We start from the raw sequence: 27603 nt of genomic DNA on the forward strand, positions 1-27603 counted from the left end.
TTAAAGGTCGGCACAACATAGTTGGCCGAAGGGCCTGTATTGTGCTGTATTTTTCTATGGTTCTATGGGTTAGGAAGTTGTGGGCGTGCAATGTTGGCGCTGGAAGCGTGGCGACACTTGTGGGCTGCCCCCAGAACACTCTGCGCAAAAGATGCATTTCACTGTGTGTTGCGATGTACATGTGACTAATAAAGATTTCTTCTCTTATCACTTTCTCTAACTATCGGTCACATTGTCATGCTCCATGAACACAGACCCTGGGATTATTGGCCCTCCCCTGTTTCTAACTATTCACCATTAGAAACTACTCTGTTCTGTCAGTTTTAAGTGTAGGGCAAATTGTACATTTTGTCCACAGTGAAATCCACTGGCCATTTTGTCCACGCGCTCGGTCTATTAATCTCTCAGTTATTGTTGCCGTTCACAGTTCACAACTTCACTTCTCTCCACGTCAGTGGTTAGTTTGGTGATGATGAACTTGTACCTGCCACATTTCATCCCCACCACTTAAATCTGGGGACCAGTCACATCCCCAACACTGCCAGTCACATCCCAGGAGACACAAGCGACTGGAATCTGGAGCAGCAAACCATCTGCTGGAGGAGCTCAGTGGGTCGAGCAGCATCTGAGGAAGAGAGGAATTAGCCACGTTCCAAGTTTGGAGCAGGGTTTCAAGCCAAAACTTCAACAATTCCTCCCTCCTGCCCCCACCCACAGACACTGCCTGACCCACTGAGCTGCTCCGGCAGATTGTTTGTTGCATTAGATACAACCTTTAACTTCAGCCCTGCAGATCATCCCTACATTCTGCCTCCCACCACTGAACCACTTGTCTACCCTGGTCTAGAACACACCTTCACTTCCACGAGCTTCAACTCAGGGACTTCTCCAAATGCCCTCTGGGGTCCAGACACACAATCTGCCCTTCCATAACCGATCCCTACTGAGCCAAACCGTGCTGGGTGTGACCAACAGCTCTGAACTGAATCACTGATGTTCAGCCATTAATGTCTGAATCTCCAGCAGGTTCCACTGCCCCCAGGTCTGTGCTGTGGGGCCGAAGACTGCAGGTGCTGGGGGTCCAGGTGAAGCAGCTCACAATGTACGGACTGAGATACTCATTCCATTCCCATCACCATGCAGAGCACCACAGTGATCACTTTCATCTGATTAAATGACATCTGTGCACATACCTTTCACTATAATCCAGTTTACGAGGGCAATGAGGATGGCAACACGAGACACAATATCAGAAATAGTCAGCAGCCAACATTTTTGGCTCTTCTTGGCTACAGAGAAACAAATAAAGAACATTCAAAATGTGAAATCCACACAAGTGGTTCAACACAGAAATCAAGAGAGATCTCACGGACACTGGCAGCAAGAAGAGAGATGAGACGCACCACAGGGAAACACCTTACGTTTGGTGTCTTGTGTAATCTCATTATCCGCTGGCTGTGGATATGGAAATGGCAGGTACGCTGCAGTTTCCCTGTGTGTGAGTCCAGTGGAGGAGGTGGGAGCCCACTGTAAATCAGCTGTGTGCCCTAATGATCTCAGGAGCTGTGATTGACATGGTCTTGTCAGTGGTGACAGCAACCAAGCCCAGCAGCACCACTGGAGTTATTCTGTTTATTCCTGAATCCTCTTGTTTATTCCTGAATTGAAACATCACTGAACTCAGATGCTCACGGGCATTGGGCAGTGTTCTGGTCCAAGATCGAAACTTTTACCTGTACAAGGGTGCAGGCTGAACTGTCCAAATGTAGGGACACTTAACGTGGGAAGAGCAGAGGTTGTCCAGTGGTACCTGGTGAAGCAGATCCAAGGAATTCAACACCACCAGATCCAAGGGACACCTCTCCTTCGCCAGGTGTCTCTTAATTCAATCCAGTGTTGCTGGTGGGTCCAGAATTTGTTGTCCACCTTCAATTGTGCAAGGAAGTGTTGTTGAGCAGCCTCTTCTTTTGCTCCCCGTCCACATTCCAGCCAATCCCACTCCCTTCCTATGGCAATATGAAATTCACAACTATGCATCCATGTTTCAGGAGCTACAAGGTACTAAATCACACCGTCTAATATCACTGAATCCCTTGATCCCATTGTAGTATCACCCTCTCACCCTGGTAGGAGAAAAGGCAGAATGTTTGGAAGTTCCTAACCAACCATCACCAGGTCCTGTGTGCCACCATCAAAATGTTTATTCAAAGATTATCCAGAAGCATGGTGATAAGCCCCAACTCACAGCTGTCTCCGTCATTCACCCAGAGATCTCCCTACAACATACACCCAACCCACGGACGGCTGTGACCGACACAATTCGCCCACCCCCGTGGTTCCCCTCCCTTCCCTTCACCCACTGACCAGCCTCCTAAATGTTCCTCGCTGCCCTGGGGTTGAAACGGCATCTCTCTAGATTCCATCCCATCTCCCTCTCCAAGCTCAACTTAATAACATCTCCTCCTCACTGACAATCAACACAGGCGCACCTCAAGGATGCGTGCTTAGCCCACTGCTCTGCTCTCTCCACACTCGTGACCGTGCAGCTCAAGCACCATCTGTAAATTCAGCAGTGACACCACTGTTGTTTGTAAAATCTCAGGTGGCGACAAGGAGATGTAGAGGAATGAGACAGATTAGCTGGTTGAGTGGTGTTGCAAAAATAACTTCAGCTTCAACGTCAGCAAGACCAGAGAATTGACTGTGGACTTCAGGAAGGGATAGTCGGGACAACACACACCAGTCCTCAATGAAGTGTCAGCAGTAGAAAGGCCGAGCAGCTTCAAGTTCATTGGCGTCAACATCATAGAGGAACTAGCTTGGGCCCAACACATCGATGCAATCATGAAGAAGGCACGCCAGCACCTCTACTTCATTAGGAGTTTGAGGACATTCGGTACGTCACCAAAGACTCCTGCAAATTTCTACAGATGTACGGTGGAGAGCATTCTGACCGGTTGCATCACCACCTGGTATGGAGGCTCCCATGTGCAGGATCGAAAGAGGCTGCAGCGGGATGTAGACTCAGCCAGCTCCATCGTGGGAACAACCCTCCCCTCCATCGAGGGGATCTTCGAGAGGCAGTGCCTCGTGAAGGTGGCATCCATCATTAAAGACCCATGCCATCCGGGCCATGCCTTCTTCTTGTTTCTACCATCAGGGAGAAGAGCCTGGAAGACCCGCACTCAACATTTTAACAACAGCTTCTTCCCCTCCGCCATCAGATTTCTCAAGGATCCATCAACCCATGAACACTGATTCATTATTCCACTTTTACACCATTTATTTTTGTAACTTACAGTAATTTTTGTCTTTTACTGCACTGCTGCCTCAAAACAACAAACTTCACGACATACGTCAGTGATAATAAACCTGATTCTCATTCTCACTTCTCCTCAGAACCCATCTCTTCACTTGATCCTGTTCATTAGGAAATTCCCTTCCAGGGCCCTAGGACTAACGACATGTTTATAATTGAATGCAAGTTAAACAATGACAGATACCTTTGTCCGATTCCATCATCCAGCAGCGCACAGCCACAAAAACAATAAAAGACAATGCAGAAATCACCAGCTCTGTGATCGACAGAGTAACAATTGCGATGTCCTCGGGGGGAAAACCTGCAATTAAAAATAAATGGGGAGAATGTATCAGGGCACCAGAGAGATGACCACGAAAGTTGCCAGTTCCTGCAGCAAACAAACTGATTCCCTCATCTGTTGCAGGGAAGGGAATGTGCCAACCCCTGGCAATCTGAAACATTAGGCTTGTACCAACTGACCCTACATGCTCCAAGGTGCATAAACAAGACTGAATTATTATGCCAGCCTATAGTTAACGATTCATGAGGCCAAATCTCAAAGTTGTAACGATGACACCAAACTTGGGATATGTGGTAAACAGCAAGGAGAAAACAGTGAGAGACCTCAAGATATATTCAGGCTGCTGGAACAGGCAGATGGATGGCAGATGAAATGTAACGCTGAGCAATGTCAAGTCTTGTGTTATGGTGGGAAGAATAGGATACAACGCAAATTAGAAGACACAATTCCAATGGGGCAGAAGAACCGAGAGATCTGAGGGAACACGTGCATTTTATTGAAAGTAGCAGCACAGGTTGGGAAAGTGACCAAAACCATACAGGTTCCTGGGCTGTATAAATGGAGGCACAGAGCACAAGATGAAGAACGTCAGGATGGAGCCTTATAACGTACGGTACTCGTGCTTGGGATAGATGTGAAGGTTCACTAAAAACATTCCTGGAATGAAACGCAGCAGTTATGGGGGCAGATTGGAGAGGCTGGGGTTGTTCTCCTTCGAACAGAGCAGGGTGTCAGAGCATCCGATGGTGGTGCTTCAAACCAGACAGGCTATAGACAGTAGATAAATAGGGAAGACGTAGAATGAAGATGATTGGCAGTAGAATGAAAGCTGGTTAGGATCTGAACTGCTTTGCAAGGGGTCATAGTGGAGACAGATTTAACTGCAGTGTTCAAAAGGGGCCCAGATAAGTATCTGAAAAAAGAATTTGTAGGGCAGTGGGGTTGTCATTAAGCTGGAAAGGGTGGGGAAAAGATCTACCAGGACTGGAAAGGCTGGGATGTTTTCTCTGGACCACAAGAGGAAGAGGGGCAACCTTATAGAGATTTATAAAATCACGAGGGGCACGGATAAGATGGACTGTCACAGTGTTCCCCCTGCATAGTGGAGTCCGAAACTAGAGGGCAAAGGTTTAAAGTGAGAGGGGAAAGAATTAAAGGGATCGGAGGGGCAACTTTTTCCACACAGAGGCTGGTGTGTACATCGAACGAGCAACCAGAGGAAGTGGTTGAAGTGGGTACAATAATGACATTTATAAGGCATTTGGACAGGTAAGTGGATAGGAAAGGTTTAAAGGGATAGGAGACAGACACAGGCAAATGGGACAAGCTCAGTGAGGTAACCTGGTCGGCACAGGTGAGGAGCTGAGGGGCCTGTGTCCACGACATACAACTCCATGCAAAGATGGGGCACTGAGACTGGCTGGATTGCAAAGAGAGCTAGTAGAGCCTAGATGGGCCAAATGGCTTATTCTGCAATACATAATTTTGGGGAACTCTAATTCTCTTCTTGGTTGCGGTGCTGACATATTGGTTTCCAATGCCCACCAGTGACAGATGACTTCAAAATTTACCCTCAGAATGTCATCCATAAACAAGGCTCACCAGATATAATTAGAGTGTAATCTGCCTGGATGGAGCCGACAGGGTTGGTTGCAGCGCAGGTGTACGTTCCACAGTCATGTCCTAAAGCTTTTGGGATCACAAGAGTTCTGTTCCCATCCATGAGCCAGTGATGCCGGGAGATTTCCCCTCCATCCTTCCACCACCGATACTCGTGAGGATCCCCACTGACGTTACAGGTGAGCTGGACGGTGGAACCGAGGGAGCTGGAGTTGGTCGATATCAAAGCTTCCGACAGCTCATCTAAAAGGGAAAATACTGATTAATAAACTGTAATCACTTATAATGAAACCTCATCGCACAACAGTAAATGATAGGGGCATAAATAGTGTTGTAGAACAGAGAGACCTCGGGGTACAGGTGAATAGTTCCCTGACAGTGGAAATACAGGTAGACAGGACGGTGAAGGTGGCGTCTGGCACACTTGCCTTCGTTGGGCAGGGCACTAAGTACGAGAGCTGCGACATCACGTTGCAGCTGTAAAAGACATTGAGACCACACTTGGAATACGGCGTGCAGTTCTGGTCACCCAGCTATAGGAAGGATGTCAAGGAGTTGGAAAGGATGCAGGGAAGATCGACGAGGATGTTACCAGGACTGGAGGGCTTGAGTTACAAGGAGAGGCTGGGACATTTTGCCCTGGAGCATGGAAGGTTAAGGAGTGAACTTATGGACGTATATAAAATCATGAGGGATGTAGATAAGGTGGAAGCTCACAGTAATTTTCCCAGCGAAATCTAAAACAGAGGGTAAAGACTTAAGGTGAGAGGGGAAAGATTTAAAAGAGACACGAGGTGCGATTCTTTCACACAGTGGGTCCCTGGAACAAGCTGCCAGAGGAAGTGGGAGAGGCAGATGCAATTGCAACATTTATTGGTATTGGTTCATTATTGTCACTTGTACCGAGGTACAGTGAAAAACTTGTCTTGCATACTGATTGTACAGGTCAATTCATCACACAGTGCAGTTACATTGAGTTTGTACAGAGTGCATTGAGGTAGTACAGGTAAAAACAACAGTACAGAGACAGGTACATGGACAGGAAAGGTTTAGATGGATATAGGCCAAACGAAGGCAAATGGGACCAGATCAGATAGACATCGTGGTCACATCGACGAGTTGGGCAGAAGGACCTGTTTCAGTGCTGTGTAACTCTAGGACTCTCAATTTAAAAAGTACATAAAATTGTGAGAGGCACGGAGAGGGTCGACGGTCAGTGTCTCTTACCCAAGGCGGAAATGTCAAATACTAGGAGGGCATAGATTTAAAGAGAAGAGGGGAAAGTTTAAGAGGAGATTTGCAAAGTCAGTTTTGTATAATTCTATATACATACGTGGCGTCGTGGCCAGCACAGACATTGTGGGCTGAAGAGCCTGTTCCTGTGCTGTTCCACATTCCAGAAAGAGTTTGCCTTTCAGCAACAAATTTGTACATCCAAAAATATCACACTCATTGAACTCAGTTTTGAAGTCAGGTTGTTCTGTGACGATTGTACAGATAGGAACGGGGTGGGTAACCAGTTAACGTGATGTTCGGGCAGACGGCAGAACAGCCACTGGGAAACACGGCTCTGTCCCGCTCTCGGGTCAGGACCTTCTTCAGGACTGAAGATGGGAAAAGGGGAAGCCCGAGATATCGGAGGGAAAAGCAGGGCAGTGATAGGTGGACAAAAGAGGGGAGGCGGGGTGGGCACAGGTGGTGATAGGTAGATGAAGGTGAGAGACAGTGATAGGCAGGTGTGGGGGATGGGTCAAAGGTAAGGAGAGAAAACAGTAGAGAGAAAAAAAATAGACTAGGAAAGGGAAGAAGGGAAGAGACGTGGTGGGTGGGTGGGTCGGTCGGTTGCGGGGGTTACTTAAAGTGGGACAATTCAATGTTCATGCCATTAGGCTGCAAGGTTTCAAGACGGAAAATGAGGAGCTGTTCCTCCAGTCTGCGCTTGGAATTCTCCCAGCAGTGGAGGAGGCCAAGGACTGACATATCAGTGATAGTGTGGGAGGGGGAGCTGAAGTGACCGGCAACGGGGAGATGCAGGTCGCAGTTACAGACGGAGCGCAGGTGTTGTGTGAAACGTTCACCTAGTCTGCGTTTGGTCTCACCGATGTAGAGGAGGCCACACTTGGAGCACCGAATGCAGTCGATGATATTAAGGGAGGTGCAGGTGAATCTGTCTCACCTGAAAGGACTGTTTGGGTCCCTGGATGGAGGTGGTGTAGGGGCAGGTGTTGCACCTATGGCGGGGGCAGTGGGAGGTCCCGGGGGTGGGAGCGGAATGGCTGGGGAGGGAGGAATGAACTAGGGAGTCACAGAGAGAGCAGTCACTGCAAAAGGCAGAAACGGGTGAGAGGGGAAGATGTGCCTGGTAGTGGGGTCCTGCTGGAGATGGCAGAAGTGTTGGAAAATGATGCGTTGGATACGTAGGCTGGTAGATGAAATGAGAGGACGAGGGGGACCCTATCCCTGTTGGGTCTGGGAGGGGTGGGGGTGAGAGCAGAGGTGCGGGTGTGAGTTCTCTGGACCACAGTCGGGGGAAGCCACGGTGAGTAAAGCAGTTGGAAACCTCTGACGTCCTGAAGCGGAAAGGCTCATCATGGGAGCAGATGCGGCAGAAGCAGAGAAATTGAGAAAAAGGGATCGTATCCTTGCAAGAGACAGGGTGGGAGTCTCTGTAATCGAGGTAGCTGTGGGCATCAGTGGGTTTGTAGAAGATGTCAGTGGATAAGGAGTCTCCTGAGATGGAGACGGAAAGATCGAGGAAGGAGAGGGAGGTGTCAGAGATAGTCCAAGTGAATCGGAGAGCAGGGCGTAGCCATAGGCACTTGCATGGGCCCCAGCTATGCCTGTCTTCGTTGAACAGTGTCTGTTCCAAGCCTACTCCGGCCCCATTCCTCAACTCTTTCTCCGCTATATAGATGACTGCATTGGTGCCACCCCTTGCACCCATGCAGAACTCAACAATTTCATAAATTTCACCAATAATTTTCACCCTAACCCGAAATGTTGACCACCTGCTTTTCTCCACGGATGCTGCCTGGCCTGCCGAGTTCCTCCAGCATCATCTCTAGCAAGTGGCGCCGGATCGTGGCGACTCGTTGCCAGCTGCTCTCTACAGATCTACTCATTACCCTCACGATAATCGTTCATCGTGTTTTTCATCTGGATTCCAGCATCTTCAGTCCTTTGTTTCTCTGATGTCCCACCTTCTCCACAAAGTACGATGGAATCTTTAATCTCCACCCAAAGTGCAGCAGGGGGAAATTGGGCTTCAGATTGTACAGCTTTCTCCAAAAAAGTTTCACTTTGTACTAAATCAGCGTATCATCACTGATCTCACGCCAATACTTTCAGGTTTTGCCTTTAATAATAAAGTGTGCCACATCAGTGATATCACACTCAGGTGAACGATGGTGGGCTGAAAAGCCTGTTTCAGTGCTGTATCTCTCCACGACTCTGACTGAGAAAAGGTAGCAGCCTCGGAAGTCAATGCTGATAAACCCATGGTATTTCCAGGGTCACTGTAGCTGCAGTGATGCCAGGAGGAGAGTGGATGGGTGGGGAATGAGAGCTTGATTCACCCAAAGGGACCAAAGGAGACTGATGAAACAAAAGGAGGCTATGAAGTCCGAGACATGGGACTCAACACCTTCCTCTGTAACTGGATCCTTGACTTTCTAACAAACAGACCACAATCAGTGAGGATAGGCAGCAATACCCCCGGCACGATTATTCTCAACACTGGTGCCCCACAAGGCTGAATCCTCAGCCTTCTACTCTACTCCCTATATTCTCATGACTGTGCCCAGATTCTGCTCCAACTCCATCTACAAGTTTGCAGATGATACCACCGTTGTAGGCCGTACCTCAAACAGCGATGAGTCAGAGTACGGGAAGGAGATAGAGAGCTTAGTGGAATGGTGTCATGACAACAACCTTTCCCTCAATGTCCACAAAACAAAAGAGCTGGTCATTGACTTCAGAAAGGGGGCGATGTACATGCACCTGTCTACATCAATGGTGCTGAGATCGAGAGGGTTGAGAGCTTCAAGTTGCTGGGAACTTACTCTCGCTGCCTTGGTGAAGCAGCCAGTATAATCAAAGACCCCACCCACCCAGGTCATTCTCTCCTCTTCCACCAGGCAGAAGATTCAGGAGCCTGAGGGCACGGACCACCAGGCTTAAGGACAGCTTCTACCCTACTGTGATAAGACTATTAAATGGTCCCCTTATACAATGAGATGGACTCTGACCTCACGATCTACCTTGTTGTGACCTTGCACCTTATTGCACTGCACTCTCTCTGTAGCTGTGACACTTTACTCTGTACCATTATTGTTTTTACCTGTACTACCTCCATGCACTCTGTGCTAACCCAATATAACTGCACTGTGTAATGAATTGACCTGTACGATCAGTCTGCAAAACAAGATTTTCACTGTACCTCAGTACAAGTGACAATAATAAACCAAAACCAAAGTGTGTTGGGGTCAGGGTCGGGGACAAGTTTCAACGCTGACTTCACCCAAAACTGACAAAGAAACAGACCAGAGAAGTGACAACACAGGAAGGGGCCTTTCAGCTCAATCTGCTGTACTGGAACCACCCCACCCTGCTCCTTCCCCACTCCATCTCCTTCCATCCAGTTCCTGGTGGATATTCAACCCATTTCCAACAGTCAATCTCTGGTCCTTAACGTACATTTCACTCATGTTTTAGACTCCCCTCCCCTAGGGAACACACTGTGAATATTCACCTCATCGATACCACTCACGATTTTATAAACCTCTATAACGTCACCCCTCAGCCTCCTACCCTCTGAGCAAAAAAGCTCCAGCCTATCCAGCCTCACCTATAACTCAAGCCCTCCAGTCGCGGCGACATCTTTCTGAAATTACACAGCAATGGGAGCTTCATCTGATCACATCTGCCACATGACTTCACTCTATCACTAACATGGCCCTCCCCACCTTCACTGCTGCCTGGACTGACTTCTCTCAGGTCTGATGGAGGATCCCTCATCTGAGACATTAACTGTTTCCTTCCGCAAATACGGCCCGACCCGTTAAGTCTTTCCAGCATTTTCCATTTTTATATCGTGTTGACTCAGTTTTTCTTATCCTACCTATACAAGTCTGGCATGCCAGGCAGGTCCCACAGCCTTACCATTAGCAATACAATCCACCCACCGAGCAGCTGAATGTGCTGGTAGCTGCCGCCATTAACCCATTCCGACTCATCCTACTACAGACGTTCCCTTTATGCTACAACATCCCCACCCCCAGCTTCTCTCCGACTGAAAACTAACCCGCATCTCTCTACTTCACAGTTCTGATGAAGGGTTACAGACGTTAACCGTTTCTCTTTCACAGACGCTGCCCGGCCTGTTGGGTGTTTCCAGCCTTTTCTGTTTTTATTTCAGATTTACAGCATCTGCAGCTTTTCTTAGTTTTCATTATCTGCAGGTTCTGGAGTGAGTAATTCACGCACTGTATCACTAACAAGCGAAAGCACTTACCGAAGAGGAGCAATTGTATTATTTTCAGCTCTTTGTCAGCCACCATGAAGCTGTAATCTCCTTGGTCACCCAGTTCTAATCCATTTACTATTAGAGAACCATTAGCGAGAATAAACTGTAACCAGGACTTGAACTGCTCACTAGGTTCAGCCCACTTGTAACCTGGGATATGATGTAGAATAGTGAGAGGGCTTCTGCGGCTGGCGATGAAAGTCCAAATAATTTCATCTTTGTTGGGATCAGCTTTGACTTCCGGATCCAGTAAAACTGATGAACCAAGGGCTCCAACCACTTCTTTCTTTTTGGCTAATGAGGGCAAGAGAACAAAATGTAATCACTTAAACTGGTGACAACAGTGAAACACTGAAATGGAGCAGCAAATGAGACAACTACAGTGACAGAACATGTTACCCGAGCAGATGTTGCCAAACCACTCACTGGAGGTTCAGGACCTGGCTCTGTGGGGTCAATTTGCATGCAATCAAGTTTGTAATGTCAAGTCAATCCAGGCTAAACTGCCTGAAAGAGAGCATGGGTTAAGTGACTTAAAACAAATGGAAGCAGCTTTGGCTGCAAGGATGAAATAAGACACGATTTAAAGATTCAGTTTATCCGGTCAGCCTCTGGAGATTGTGCACGCCTCTGCCAAACCTTCTCTACCCCAATTCACCAGCCTCATCTCCTCCAGTCTGTCCATGGAGCAGTAATCCCTCATCCACAGAACTGTTCTGCACCTTCCCCAAAGCCTTCGCACCTTTGCTATGGCACCTGGGAATGGACAAAATACTTCAGCTGGGCCTGAGTCTTTATGTTGGTTAACCATTACTTTCTACTCTTTGTAGTATATGGAGGCTATATGGATGGAACTTCGAAACGAGGGGTTGAAGGCTTTGATGGGATTTATTGTAGGCCTCCCCAATAGTTAGTGGGAATTAGAGGTGCAAATATGTGGGGAGATCACAGATAGCTGTAAGAATAATAGGCCATTTCAACTCCCCTCAGATTGACTGGAACTGCCATAATACAAAGTGCTTGGATGGGATGCAACATGTTAAATGTGCCCAGGAAAGTTTTCTCAAGCAATATGTTGAAGTCCCTGCTGGAGAGGAGGCAACCCTGGACCGATTGGGAAACGAGGCTGAGCGAGTGACTGAGGAGTCACTGGGAGACAACCTGCGGACCAGTCTCACAATTAGTTTTAAAATAGTCATGGAAAAAGATCGAACTGGTCCACAAGTTGAAGTCCTAAATTGGGACAGGAACTTACAGAGGTTGATTGGGAGAGGACGTTTGCAGGGAAAAGGATGTCTGGCAAGTGGGAGGCTTTTGAAAGCGAGATAGGGAGAGTTCAGGGCCAGCGTGTCCCTGTTAGAGTGAGGGGCAAGACTGGCAGGAGTAGGGAACCCTGGTTAACAAGGAATATTGAGGCTCTGTCAGGAAAAGGAGGCTTATCACAGGTGCAGGCAGCTGGGATCAGGTGAATCCCTTGACGTACAAGAGATGTACAACATAGAACAGAACAGCACAGGAACAGGCCCTTCGGCCCATGACGTCTGTGCCGACCATGATGCCAAATGAAACTAAACCCACCTGCCTGCACATGATCCATTCCCTGCCAGTTCATGTGTCTGTCCCAATGTCTCTTAAATGCCACCATCACATCTGCTTCCACCACTACCCCGGCAGCACATTCCAGGCATCGATGACTCCAAAAAAAATTGCCCCACACGTTTCCTTTCAACTTTCCTCCCCTCAAAGCTACATCCTCAAGTATTTGACATTTCCACCTTGGGAAAAATTATCCAACCTATGCCTTTTATAACTTTATAAACTCCAGTGAAATCAATCCAAGTTTGTCCAGCCTCTCCCTATAGCTAATACTCTATAATCCAGGCAGCATCCTGGTGAACCTCTTCTGCACCCTCTCCAAAACCTCCACATCCTTCCAGAACTACACACAATACTCCAAAAGCAGCCTTGCCCATGACTTCTTGACTCTTATACTTAATGCCCTGACTAATATACCCTGTTTATCACCCTACTTACCTGTATTGCCACTTTCCCAGAGCGATGGATTTGGACTCCAAGATCCCTCTGTACATCAATGCTCTTAAGGGTCCTGCCATTTACTCTGTACTGTCCCTTCCAAAGTGCAACACCTCACAACCGTCCGGATTAAACCCCATCTGCAATTTCTCCGCCCATGTCTGCAATAAGCTATATCCTGCGATATCCTTCCACAAACTTCTTCAAAATCCACAACCTCACCAATGTTTGTCCACAAACGTACTCATCAGCCCATCTCCATCTCCATCCAAGTCATTCATACATCACAAATAACAAGAGATCCCAGCACTGATCCCTGAGGAACACCACAGGCAACAGGTCTCCAGTCAGAACAACAACACCCCATCACCACCAACTGTCGTCTCAGGATTCAGCACTGGCTCGGCCAATCTACCAAATGACAGCGGATCCTATGCATCTGAATCTTCTGGATAGGCTGGTACTTTTATCCCTGGAGCAGAGAAGGCCGAGGTCTAACCTTACAGAGCTCGACAAAATCATGGTAGGTATCCCAACTTCACTAACCTTCACTGTAGGAATAGGAGGCTGACGTCAGCCTACATCTGGCCTCCACATGTATACTGGACTGCCATCATAAAGATGCCCAATCACACAGAGATAGTTAACAGACAAAGTCACAAAAGGTTCACTCAGACACAACCACTGAGGCCAGTCTAGCTCTGCACCTCTACCAAGTTAATACTGAGGCCCAATCCAATCCAGATAACGCAGCTATATCCATGTTCCATTGTACAAGGAAACAATAAGGTTTCTTTCTGCAGGAGGCAACCCACCTGTCCCTGCCCCTAGGTACTTGGGCATTCTCCCCGACAGGATCCTCACACTGTCTAAGGCTCCGGATTTAGGCTCCAGTCTCTGTGGGGACTTGGGGCCGAATCCCACCACTGCCAAGGTCCACTTGTGCGTTTTTAGGATAGCACAGTAGTGTAGCAGTTAGCATAACACTATAACAGCGCCCGCGACCCGGGTTCAATTCCCGCCGCTGTCTGTAAGGAGTTTGTACGTTCTCCCCGTGTCTGCGCGGGTTTCCTCCGGGGGATCCGGTTTCCCCCCACGTTCCAGAGACGTGCGGGTTCGGACGTTGTGGGCATGTTATGTTGGTGCCGGAAGCCTGGCGACACTTGCGGGCTGCCCCCAGAACACTCTACACAGAAGATGCATTTCACTGTGTGTTTCGATGTACATGTGACCAATAAAGAAACCTTCTCTTCAAAAACATCCAAAAACAGAAGAAACCGAGGGTGAGGCTGGTGGGCGCTGCCTGGGAGGAGTTTGCATGTTCCCTGTGACCCAGTGGGTCCAGTCCTGTCCCACAGCCGCGCTGGGTTCATCGCCCCCAGTCTGAGGGCCGGGGGGGGGGGGGGGGGGGGGGGGGGGGGGGGGGGGGGGGGAGTGGTGGTGTTGAACATGCGGGGAGAAGGCAGAGCCGGTGGAGGAGGGGGGCTGGTGGTCAGCACGGAGTCGGTGGGCCGAACGGCCTGTCCCCCGCCCTCCCGCCCTCCCGCCCGCAGAAACTTCTGGAAGCCCCGGCAGTACCTTGGATGGGCCCCGGGGGGCCGGGAGCGGGATGAGAAGGAGCGCCGGCGCCGATCCGCACACAGGACGACAGCAGGAGGAGGAGGAGGAGGAGGGAGCGGGGCGGCGCCATGTCCCACACCGGGCCGGGGGGGGGGGGGGGGGGAGGATCGGCAGCCGCCGGAACGGAGCGAAGGGACCGACACCGGGTTTAATTCTGCCGCGAAAGTGACGTCACATGACATCAACATACGTCGTGACGTTCACATGCGTCACGACGCGACCGGGCCTTCCTCACGCCGCCGCCGCTCCGCTTCACAACGTCCCCCCCCCCCCCGCGGGCTGAAGGCGGCGGGTTCGGGCACCGGGTCCCGCACTGCGCTCGGTCACCCCCCAGGGACCTGCACCCAGCGGCCTCCCGACCCTCCCCGGGTCTCTGCACCCAGCCCCACTGCCCCCCCCCCCACCCCGGGGACCCTGCACCCAGCCCCACTGCCCCCCCCCCACCCCGGGGACCCTGCACCCAGCCCCACTGCCCCCCCCCACCCCGGGGACCCTGCACCCAGCCCCACTGCCCCCCCCCCACCCCGGGGACCCTGCACCCAGCCCCACTGCCCCCCCCCACCCCGGGGACCCTGCACCCAGCCCCACTGCCCCCCCCCACCCCGGGGACCCTGCAGCCAGCCCCACTGCCCCCCCCACCACCACCCGGGGACCCTGCACCCAGCCCCACTGCCCCCCCCACCACCACCCGGGGACCCTGCACCCAGCCCCACGGCCCCCCCCACCACCACCCGGGGACCCTGCACCCAGCCCCACTGCCCCCCCCACCACCACCCGGGGACCCTGCACCCAGCCCCACTGCCCCCCCACCACCACCCGGGGACCCTGCACCCAGCCCCACTGCCCCCCCCACCACCACCCGGGGACCCTGCACCCAGCCCCACTGCCCCCCACCACCACCCGGGGACCCTGCACCCAGCCCCAATGCCCCCTCACCACCACCCGGGGACCCTGCACCCAGCGCCCACCTACCCCACTCCCCGGGGACTCTTCACCCAGCGCCCCCAGGGTCTCTGCACCCCGCACACCACCCCACCCCCACCCAGGGTCTCTGCACCCAGCCATACTGCCCACCCTCCCCGGGGACTCTGCACCCAGCTCCCCTCTCCCCCTGGGGTCTCTGCACCCAGCCCCACTTCCCCCTCTTCCCGGGGACTATGCACCCAGCCCCACTGCCTCCCCCCTCCCCGGGGACTGCACCCAGCCCCACTGCCCCCCCCCCCACCCGGGGACTCTGCACCCAGCCCCATTGTCCCCCCTCCCCCGGGACTCTGCACCCAGCCCCATTGTCCCCCTCGGCCCGGGGACTCTGCACCCAGCCCCACTGCTCCCCCCTCCCCGGGGACTCTGCACCCAGCCCTACTCCCCCCCCTCCTCGGGGACTCTGCACCCACCGCCCACCTGTCCCCCTCCCCAGGGACTCTGCACCCAGCTCCCCTCTCCCCCTGGGGTCTCTGCACCCAGCCCCACTTCCCCCTCTTCCCGGGGACTCTGCACCCAGCCCCACTGCCTCCCCCCTCCCCGTGGACTCTGCACCCAGCCCCACTGCGCCCCCCCCCCACCCGGGGACTCTGCACCCAGCCCCATTGTCCCCCTCCCCCCGGGGACTCTGCACTCAGCCCCACTGCCCCCCCGGGGGACTGTGCACCCAGCCCCACTGCCGCCCTCCTCCCGGGGACTCTGCACCCAGTCCGACCCCCCCCCCCCCATGTTTCACGTTAACAATAAAGATCAAACTGAAGATTGTGGCGCAGTGCTTCTCTCACCTCCGGCACAGAACACACACACAGCGAGGGTGATGAACGGCAGTCCAGGGTTTCCCTCAGTCTGTGGGGGCAAGTGTCCCAGAGACCCCTCCATACCGCCCCCCCCCCCTCCCACCCACACCGTGCGGGTTCCCGGCCCGGGACCACGACCGTCCCTCTCCCTCCACCGGCCAACGCCAGGGGGGGTGGTGGTGGTGAACATCTTGCCCTGCGAGTCCGCGGTGGCTGGAAATCCCCGCCGCCCAAACTCGGGAGCGTTTCCCGCCGCGTTGCAACCAGACTGCGGAAGTTCAGTCTTTTCAGCGAGATTGAACAAAGACCGGAGGGCGCTGCAGAGTTTGGTCCAGAGTTTCCTTAAATTCGAAATACATACAAGGGGTTGACCTTGAATGTTGACCCTCGGAAATCAGCGGGACCTGATAACGTACCTGGCTGTGCGCTCAGGGACTGCACAGACCAGCCGGCAGATGTATTCACCGATATCTTTAACGTCTCTTTGAGCCAAGCAGTTGTCACCCTGTGTTTCAAATCTACCGCCATCATACTGGTGCCTAAAAAGACGCCTGTAACCTGTGTAAATGACTGCAGTCCAGTGGCACTGACACCAATCATCACCAAGTGCTTCCAAAGGCTAGTTCTGCAACACATTAAATTCATTCTCCCCCCTCTCACTGGACCCCCTGCAGTCTGCATACGGCCCCAATCCGTCAACCCTGTCAATCCTCTGCCCTCCACCAGGCCCTGTCTCACCTGGATCAAAGGGACACTTATGTTAGGATGCTCTTCACAGACTTCAGCTCTGCCTTAAACACCATCATCCCGCAGAACCTCACAAGGAAGCTACACCTACCGGGCCTCAGCACCTCCACCTGCAACTGGATTCTGGATTTCCTCTCTGAAAGGCCACAGTCAGCTCGCATTGGAAATACCATCTCAAATATCAACAGGCTGGGCACTGGAGCCCCCAGGGCTGTGTGCTCAGTCCGCTGCTGTTCACGCTGCCGACCCACGACTGTTCTGCCAACTCAAGCTCCAACCATATTATCAAGTTCGCTGATGATAAGACAGTGGGGGCCTCATCAGCAGGAGCGATGAAACTGCTTACAGGGAGGAGATGGCGAGGCTGGTGGGCTGGTGCTCAGTCAATCTCTCCGTGAATGTGGTCAAAACAGGGGAAGATGATTGTAGATTTTAGAAAGGCCCAAGCTGACCTGTGCATCAATGGCATCATCGTACAGAGAGCTGTTATAAATTCTCGGGAATACATATAGCAGACGACCTGTCCTGGTCAACCAACACCTCCTCCCTCGCCAAGAAGGCACAGCAGCATCTCCACTTTTTACAGCGGCTGAAGAAAGCAGACCTGCCCTCCCCCACCCTCACCACATTCTATAGGGGGTACTATCGAGAGCGTCCTGACCAGCTGCATCTCTGCCTGGTACGGTAACTAACATCTCTGACCGTAAGTCTTTGCAGAGAATTACGAATACAGCTGGAAAGATCATTGGAGTACCTCTTCCCTCCATCCTGGACGTCTACAACACACGATGCACACGCAAGGTCTGCAGAATCATAGATGACCCCTCTCATCCCTCCCATGACCTATTTGTCCCACTGCCGTCTGGCAAGCGGTACCGGAGCATCTGGGCCAGAACTACTAGACTGTACAACAGCTTTCTCCCCCAGGCTGTCAGGCTCCTGAATACCCTGGAGGCAGTCTCAGAAAAATGCCGTGTCAAAAGCCCTGGTTTGCACAACGTTGTATGAGAACTCTGGCTGCTGCTGAACATGTTTCTACATTTAGTGTAACACACTGAGTTCTGGATTTTCTTTGTCCATCTTGGTTTTGCACTAACCCTGCGCTAAATTTGTATTCTGTATGTACTGGTTTTTGCACTATTTGTACTTACACAATGTTTCTGTCTGCGTTTATTGTATGTCCTCTGTTCTATGTATGTCCTCTGTTGTGTGAGTCTGGGGGAAACGACATTTCATTCCTCCATGTGTTTTTATAGCATAAGGGTGAATGACAGTAAAGTGTAACTTGAACTTGAACTTACATCAAGGACCTTGACCGTAATGGTTTCTACTCTGTCCAATTTGGGGGCAATAATGAGCTATCCAACATCCCAGGTCGCCGTGTAATGATCAATCCCTCCTGGCTGAGGGGGTGAAGTCTTCCGGCCTTCCCTGTGAGTAGAACGGAAAACTCAACGCTAACTTCCACCAGTCCTTGACTGGACAAGGTGTGCCCACACAATCTGCGGTACCAGAAATATGTAAAGGTATCGCAGAAAGAGAACAACTTGTGCACTTATTCAGCCTGGGTATTGGAGCCAATGGGCCCAACTGGGAAAGGGGCAGCTTGGCAGAGGAACATGGCAGAATCTGTCCCAGGCCTCATCTCCTCTCCTTTGACAGCTTTATGAGCTTTCAAAAATGTATCCTCCTCCTCTTTGGATCCCTCCACTGATCCAGCCTCTACAACCTTTTGGGAGGGGAGGTGGGGAGGTATCCGTGTGGAACGAGCTGCCAGAGGAAGCGGTTGAGGCAGGTGCAACAACAATGTTTAAAAGGCAGTTGGACAGGTGCATGGATGGGAAAGGTTCAGAAGGTGATGGGCCAAACACTGGCAAATGGGACTAGGTTGGATGGGGCACCTTGGTCAGCATGGACCAGTTGGGCCGAAGGGCCTGTTTCCGTGCTGAAAAACTATGACAAACACTTTTTACCATCTTAACATAGAACAGTGCAGCACTGAATGGCATTTGGCCACGATATTGCGCCAAACTAATTAAGCTAATGATGCCTTTTACCCAAACCCCTTCTGTCTCAGCGTGGTCCATCTCCCTCCACTCTGCATATCTGAGAGCCTCTTAAACACGTCTACTGTATCTGCCTCCACCACCACCCCTGGCAGCATGTTCCACCACTCTGTATAAAAGACACTTGTCCCTCACGTCTCCTTTGAACTCCCCCCTCCACTCCCCCCCTTAAATGCACACCCTCTAGTATCAGACATTTTGACCCTGGGAAAGAGATTCTGGCCGTCCACTCTTTATCTGTACCTCTCATCATTTTATAAACCTCTATCAGCTCTCCCCTCAGCCTCTGCCACTCCAGAGAAAACAACCCAAGTTTGTCCAACCTCTCCTTATAGCACACACCCTCTAATCCAGGAATCATCCTGGTAAACCTCCTCTGCACCCTCTTCAAAGCCTCCACATTCTTCAATTCTCGCCCTATTATATGATTGCAATACTCCAGATGCAGCCTAAACAGAGTTTTATAAAGCTGCATTATAACTTCCTGATTCTTGAACTCAATGCCTCAACTAATAAAGGCAAGCAGGCCATGTGTATCACCCTATCAACGTGCAGCCACTTTCAGTGAGCTCTGGATTTGGACCCCAAGATCCCTCCATACATCAACACTGGTAAGGGTCCTGCCAGTATTGGTATTGGTTTATTATTGTCACTTGTACCGAGGTACAGTAAAAAACTTGTCTTGCATACCGATCATACACAGTGCAGTTACATTGAGTTAGTACAGAGTGCATTGATGCAGTACAGGTTAAAAACAGTAACTGTACAGAGTAAAGTGTCACAGCTACAGAGAAAGTGCAGTGCAATAGCTGGAAGGTCACAACAAGGTCACAACATTAACTGTGTACTATCCTTTACATTTGATCTCCCAAAGTGCAACACCTCACATTTGCCCAGATTCAACTCCATTCTGCCATTTCTCCAACGATACTGGTTTTCCAAGGGGAATGGCCTTGGGGAACCTGCACTGTTTACTGTCTCTACCTTTCTTGGTGGTCAGCCAACCACCTGCAGCCTGCACCTCAGGTGTGATCGCCTACTGAAACTTATCTCAGCATCCCGGGTGGTCTTAAGTACATCCAGCTCCAGTTCCTTAACGTGGCCAGCCAAGTGCTGCATCTGGACACACTTCCCACAGGTGTAGCCGTCCGGGACACAGGAAGTATCTCTGATCTCCCACATCCTGCAGGATGAGCACACAACTGCCCCAACTGCCATCCTGACACACCAAGTGTGAAGATTAAAGTTGAAAGACCTTATCTCTGCTTCTTGTCCATCAGCCTTTAAAGATCTCCAGCACCCCATTCCCACTTATTTCCCTGCTAATGTATTGTGGAGGGTCGTGGCTGTCACGTGACAACACTGCCCCTACCTGGTCGGAGGATCAGTGCACACCTTGCCATTGGCCTATTTAAATTACCTGGGCTGGACCCCCCAGCCCTCTAGCACCATAAGGAGTGCCACATGTGCTCAGCTCAGTCTCCGAGGGGTGACCCTGCTTCACTCCTGGCCAAGCACTGTGAAACAGTGCTGGAGAAATCGTTGGTGAAGTGTGCACCGTTTAAAATGGGTGGGAGCATTTTAGTTAGTGTCCTGGTAGCACAGAGCCGTGCCTGCACTGAGTCAAGGGGTGGCAGGTGTCGTATTGTTTTTCTTTGATTGCCTGTATCTAGTTCGTTGTGTGCGTGTGCGTATTTTACCCGTTGTGATTTCCCCACGTTCGCTATAACCTGTGTGCGCGCGTGTGTGTTGTTCCCGTTACCCCTTTCCCCGCGTTTGTCTTTTGTGAATAAATGATTTCTCTCTAAGACTGTGTTCAGAGTCCTTGTCCTGAGCCCTCGAACCTGTTTCACAACATTTGGCGCTGCGAGCGGGGTCTCAAATGTCTTGGCTGAACACAGACGCGGGGAGGGATGGTCTGGAATGGGGCAAGAAAGCCAGTGCAGGCACTGAGGATAGGATTCCCAGCTGGGCTGACGAGAGCGAGGGATTTGGGAGCTCGGCCAGCATGCTGGTGACCACAGTAAACCAGTGGGCTGGGCCGAGCAGTTAGACCCCGTGGTGAGAAAATGGGACACCACATGGTTGCCCTCCTCCAGAGGTTGGGATTCCCCAAGGCTAAGGGGAGTCAAAGGGGTGCCTTCGGGCTGCTTGCGTCCCTCCTGCGACGCCAGGTCAGGATTACTGGCCAGATACAGGATGTGTGTCTCCAGGAAGACCAGGAGATAGAGGTGCTCCAGCAGTACTGCTGTGTGCTGCGGGAGGCAGTCCAAGCTGCCCAGACCTGAGCCAACGACCAAGGCCAGAGGTACCGAGGTCACCTGCAGGCTGATTCAACTGCAGCAGGCGCAGACAGCACGACGGTCTGGCTGGCAGCCGGACCCGCTCAAAATTCGAGCCCTGGTCTGGTGCGGAGACAAGCTGGATGCATAGCTGGAGGCTGGGGATGTATGGATGGATACTGACAAGGAGGGGGTGCCCGAGAAGCCTGGGTCCCATCACACCCCCCTCCCCCTACCCACCCGAGCCCCTGCAGGCTCGACCCGTCACCACGCAGTCCCAGGTCCACCACAGAGGGGAGGGGGGTGAGGATGAGGCGGCCGCAGGGGGAAGTGTCCGTGGTCTCTCCGAGACTATGGAGACCTGGGATTTCTCAGCCAAGGAGCTGACCCAGCTGGCGGATCGGTACCGCCAGCAGTCGGGTGAGCACCTGGCCGCATGGCTGCTCCAGCTGTGGGATGAGGGGGCCCCCGACGCGAGTCTCTCTCACCAGGAAGCGAGCACCCTGGGGAGCCTGTCCAACCAGCAGAGTGTTAACGATGCCCTGCGGGCACCACAGAAAAGGATCAGGGACAGCACTACCCTGTGGGATCGGGTAGTGACTGCTGTGAGGGTCCGGTGCCCGACCCTTCGAGTGGGATTTATACGGGTGACCACAATGTAGCGCAGTCAGTGAGGGCACCGGGGTCATCAGGGAGTAGGCGCTGGTGACCAACATTCATGAAGGAGCCTGCGATCGCAACTCTTTAGAAAATACCAGGGTGACCAGCGCACTAGTGGGATACCTGGTCATCACCGCCCACCCTGATTTGAGGCCAGTGGTCCTGCCCCTCATGGGACCAGCTAATAGGAAGACCGTGTGGTACACCATCACTCTCCTGGAAGGGATAGATTATTTGCAGTGGGGGAAGCCCACCCAGGTCCATAGGGCAAAGACGAGGGCTGGAGACACAACTCCTCATTTTACGCGCAACCGGCAATACTTGGACCTGATGCATGCAGGTGTGGACTGTGCCAGCATAGATGGGATCCTGACCTCTGCTGTTTACGCGTTCTGGAAAGAGTGTTGCGGGGGGAACATCTGGCCACAATCACCCTGGGATCAAGCCCGACGCAGGGTGCGCCCCCAAACTGCAGGCCACGCAGGCTGCCCCTGATGACACTGCCTCATCCCCTCCCCCACTCGAAGCAGTCTCTCCTGCCCTCGAGGCTGAGCTCCGGAACCTGCTGAGGCAGAAAATAGCCTATCTCTGCCAGCAGGAACCTTCCCCCACGGGGTGGCAGACCCCCACCTCCCACAGGATGAAGGCCAGGGGTCCCGGTGCATTTGATCCATCGCCCTCTCCTGCCCGGGAGACCTGAGGCCACATATACCCATTGCTATACATTGAGGAAGGGGGAACATAGAGGTGGATGGCACTCATCGACACGGGTGCCCAGCACACCATCATCCCAGGTGATCCCACCGGGTGGAAAGGACACAGAAACAAATAGAGGGTTCCCTTTTACCTGTGAGGGAAGTCACGATCCGCATGTCCATCAGAAACCAACCTCCTCGACCCGTAACAATGTTGATAGTGGACTCGCCTGAGTGCATCCTAGGGATCAATGTCTTAAAGGGACAGTCTCTCCATATTAACCGGGCAAGTTTACGTTCTGGGTCGCGCAGGCTACAGTCGTTGGCGCAGCCAAATGGGAACCAGTTGTTGTTCTCCTTCCCTCCAAGGTCGGCTGTAGCCGACAGTACAGAGTGCCAGGGGGAACGTCGAGATATCACTGAGGCCATTGCAGGGCGCCCGGACAAGCCTTGGCATGCAGTGGTGGATTTAGATATGCATAGCCCCACTATCTACCACATATTAATCTCTCATAAGGAAGCCACGTTCTTATGGGGACCCGAACAACAGGCTGCTTTTGAAGCAGCAGAGCAAGCTGTCGATCAAGCACTGCCACTTGCTCCCTGCCAGGCAGGTGTCCCTTTTGAACTGCAGGTCTCGGCCAGTGAGACGGTTGCCGAATGGACACTCTGGCAGAAGGTTCAAGGGCACAGAGTCGCTTTGAATTTGCCAGCACCACTAATAAATCAGACTGCTGGATTTGCGTGTGAACCCCAGTACACGCTGATGAAGCTTTGCCCCTTATGCCGATCCCGTTCAAATGAACTGTTTACATAGTCTTTTCGCTCCTGTGAGTTTTAGCATATCTGTCTGGGGGGGCAGAATGGCAGTCCCTCACCGCTCCCCTCACCACTACATAACGTCTCTTCCAGCGATCCTGGTATTTCCGTCCTGACAATTTGATCTCCACCCGAGTCCCGACTTTCAGGGTCATTCCACAGCCGGTGAACAGACCTAAGGAATGCTGGTGCAGGCTCCCGGATGAGCACGGTTCCAACCTTTCAGTTGGTCACAGCCACTGTGAGCGAGACTGGTACCTGGGTGCCCCAGTGACCACTGCCGATGGTGCCGCTAAGCTGGGGGCTCCCCGGACGTCGAATGGGACCCACTGGATTTGCGGCCACTGTGCCTAACCATGGCTCCCCACGAGCTGGTACGGTTGCTGCTTTCCAGTGTTTGTGGTGCCCTACGTCCACGCCCTAGATGACCTTGGGGAGCACCCGGCATACGGCGGCCACCGGGATAAGAGGGCCATCACAGAGGCGGAGAGGTTTGGATGAGATCCTTTCCCTCATATGGCATGGCCCGATTGTCCTGTGAGGTTATCCAGATGACCAGCGTGCTCGAGACACTGGCCAACGAAACAGCAGTGGAACTGCAACACACTGAAGATGCCCTGACTCAAACGGTGGCAGAGCTGACGGCTGTCAGGATGGTCGGCCTGCGGAATCAAATAGCCCTGGATTACCTACTTGCCGCTGATGGTGGTACCTGTGCAGTGATTGGTAAGGATTGCTGCACATTTATCCCTGATGAGTCAATGAACGTCACCCACTTGGCCGCTCACATTCGGGACTCGGTGGCTAAAATTCAAAAAGTGAGGGACCAGCTCCTCCAGCACGACATCTCATGGGTAAACTGGTGGCTGTTTGGGTCTCTGGGGGGGATGGTAGGCAACTGTGATCCGCTGGGCGACTGCTCTCATTCTCCTTGTTATTCCTGTCTGTATATTATGTTGTGCTTGCCAGATTATCAAGAACACGTCTGCCTTTCATTAGTGCTGTATATTAACCTAAAGCCTTAAGTTTAGAGATAGTTGTCACCATGATTTATGGGTCTGTTAAGGGTATGACTTCTATTATGCTCTATGGGTTTTCTTTTCACTGTATTTCCATGTAATGATTGGCAGGTGGTGTGCCTTCTGAGGGGTGGATTGTATTTGTGAAGGGTCGTGGCTGTCACATGACAGCACTGCCCCTACCTGGTCAGAAGACACACCACTGCTAATCAAGGTTTGGCCCCACCCCACCCATCAGTTCACACCTGACCATTGGCCTTTGTAAATTACCTGGGCTGTACCTCCCCCCCACCAGCCCTCCAGCAGCATAAGGAGTGCCACATGTGCTCGGCTCTCTCTCTTTGTCTGCTCTAAGGGATTCACCCTGCTTTGGTCCGGGGCGAGCACTGTGAAACGGCACTGGAGAAATCATTGGTGAGGTGTGCACCTTTAAGGGTTGGGGGCATCTTAGTTAATGTCCCTAGTTGCATAGAGCCGTGCCTGGACTGAGTCAAGGGGTGGTGGGGATTGTGTTGGCTTTTCCTTGATTGTCTGTACCCAGCTCGTTGTGTGTGTGTGTGTGTGTGTGTGTCTTTTACCCCTGTTGTGATTTTCCCACACTCGCTATAAACTGTGCACGTGTGTGTGTTATTCCGGTTACCACTTTCCCTTGTTTGTCTTTGTAAATAAAATCCTTTCCTGCCAGACTGTGTTCAGAGTCATTTACTTCTGAGATCCTCCGTATCTGTCTTCTCACTCGCACCACCAATACTGTTCCAGTGGAGACAGCGTTTTATCTCGGCCAGTGTGGGTCATTCCCGGTGTCAGGTCAGACACTGCTGGTGAAACACCGGGGCACCATCACAGCCCCTGCGCTGCCTTTCCACCCTCCTTCCTCCCGTTTGTCTCCTCTCCCCTCCAGACCCGAATCTGGTCCTCGTCCCCCTCCCCTTGTACCCTGACGATATCAGCCTCAGGCCCCTCTGCCTCTCCCAGAATCCCCACTGGGTCTACAGCTGCCTCCTCCACAGCCTGATGTGTGGAGTTAGTCCCCAACCTCCCGCATCCTCCTGCTCTGCCTTGTTGCCTCTCCCGACAGCTGCCGTCACCTTTCCCGTCACCACTGCCCTGCGCGTCTGTCGCCTGGACTACCTGTTGCCTCTTCTCCCCGTTCTTCACCTGCTGCCCTGGTCATGAGTCGCCTTCCAGCCCAGCCCAGTGTACAGCCGTGTACCCCAAAACATAACCACTGCCCACATAAATACCCGCTCTTCAGTCCACTCTCAGTTCCAAGCTCATATCAGGGCCACCGACTCAGCCGCCTGTGCACAGTCAGTTCCAGGCAGTGCTCCCGGATACAGCCTCTCCCAGCGACTCCCACCCACCCTGCCTCGGGAATGCTGTCGGAATGTCTCCTGGATCCAACCCCACACTCTTCCACATCTGGATTTACTGTGGGCTCTTCCTGCACTCACCCCTGGTCTCGAACTCTGCTCAGTGCACTGCTGTTTCTCCAGTGTGACTGAGATGGTCCGTGAGGAAGGGAAGAACCTGAATACACTTTCCAGTTCTACCCCGACCCTGCAGGAGCAGTGTGCTGAGAGGCGGGGCTGACTGACTGAACCATTTCAACTGGACCACCATACAGCAGCTGGGCCGTGTGCCCTCAGTTCAGAAGGCGAGGGGATGGGGACTGACATGTAAAACGTTAAACACCCGCCTGGCCCCGCCGGGATTTCAACTGAACTCTCAGTTGCATTTTATCAGACACACTGTGATAACATCACGACTTCCAAAGGAACACCAAAGCTCAAAATCAGGGAGTCAAAAGCCTTGAGCAACATCTTTTCACTTTTTGGCAAGACTTTCTTTTCACAACCTAGAACTGCAGTTTCATTTGCCGATCTAAAAGCCTCTTGAACGCCTCTGTTGAATCTGACTCCACCACCGCCCCTGGCAGCATCTTCCAGGCACCCACCTCTCTCTGTGTAAAGTAACATCCCCTTTAAACTTTCCCTCTCTCAACTTAAACCGATGTCCTCTTGCATTCAACATTTCCATCCCGGCAAAGAGGCTCTGCCTCTGCACCCTATCTCTGCTTCTCACCATTTTATAAACCTCTTTCAGGTCTCCCCTCAGCCTCCGACCCCCCAGAGAAAACAACCCAAGTTTGTCCAGACATGATGCAAGTTCAGGAGGGGCATAGACAGGGGGAGAGCACATTGTCTTTTTCCCAGGGAGGAAAACAAGAGAGCAGAGGTTTAAGATCAGAGGGGGGAGATGTAAAAGGGACATCAGGGGCAGCCTCTTCACACACAGGGTGGTGCGTATTTGGAATGAGCTGCCAGAAATAGTGGTTGAGGCGGGCACATCAGCAGCATTTAAAGGCCATCAGATAAGTCCATGGATGGGAGAGCTTTAGATGGCTCTGGTCCAAACGTGGGCAGATGGGACCAGCTCACTGGGTAACAGTCAGCATGGACCAGTTGGGCCGAAGGGCCTGTTTCCATGCTGTGTGACTCTGTGACTCTTTGACCCCCCTTTCAGCTCATCCCCTCTGATCCAGGCAGCGTCCTGGTCAACCCCTTCGCACCCTCTCCAAAGCCCCCACACTCGGAAAGCAACGTTTAAGATTCCTCCCCAAATGTTCCAATCTGTCTCCCAAAACACCAGTTTCAACTCAGGAGTCACCAATTTCCCCAAACGCCAACTTCTCTCGGAAACGTGGGAATCCCATAGCTGGGATGGAGACACTTACACTTCTTACCCCGTCCCCTGGATTCCACCGGCCACATCCGGCATTTTCTCTCTCAACTCAGTGCCAAAGAAACAAAATAGAACACATTAACACCCAGGTAACAGGAAATAAATTCCATGCTGGCACTTTCAAAACGTGGAATAATGAATTAATTTCCACAGTGAAAAACTTTTAGCTCATAATTCCAGGAATAAATGGAAAGAAAAGGCCGACAGATGGATCCCCACACACTCACACAGCTTCTTAAAGAGTCACCACCACTTGCAAGGCGAGAGCATCACGAGTTTGTTTCACATAAAATAGTGGAATCTTTTACTCGGTTGCATCCGATTCCCTCCAGAGCATCGGATTAATTCAACCTTCTCCAAACACAGACTTAAACATACAACAGATTTTCATT

General features: G+C 52.0%; 2 protein-coding genes across 2 annotated transcripts in view; both read right to left on the minus strand.

The window, feature by feature from the left end:
• The window catches only part of LOC127585981 (contactin-6-like), a 29753-nt gene extending 8263 nt beyond the window's left edge, over positions 1–21490 (minus strand). The window contains exons 1-8 of the mRNA XM_052043738.1: positions 21304–21490; positions 16595–16736; positions 16282–16495; positions 13596–13719; positions 10735–11040; positions 5205–5465; positions 3504–3620; positions 1194–1289 (exon numbers count right to left, since the gene is read on the minus strand). Coding sequence (XP_051899698.1) covers positions 1194–1289; positions 3504–3620; positions 5205–5465; positions 10735–11040; positions 13596–13719; positions 16282–16495; positions 16595–16736; positions 21304–21490 — 1447 coding nt within the window. The remainder of the gene's footprint in view (positions 1–1193; positions 1290–3503; positions 3621–5204; positions 5466–10734; positions 11041–13595; positions 13720–16281; positions 16496–16594; positions 16737–21303) is intronic.
• Positions 1–27603, minus strand: part of LOC127585983 (butyrophilin subfamily 3 member A3-like) — a 511579-nt gene that overhangs the window by 165691 nt on the left and 318285 nt on the right. The gene's annotated exons all lie outside the window — the stretch shown is intronic.

The sequence above is a fragment of the Pristis pectinata genome, chromosome 34 (genome assembly GCF_009764475.1).
Source record: "Pristis pectinata isolate sPriPec2 chromosome 34, sPriPec2.1.pri, whole genome shotgun sequence".
Taxonomy (NCBI): Eukaryota; Metazoa; Chordata; class Chondrichthyes; order Rhinopristiformes; family Pristidae; genus Pristis; species Pristis pectinata.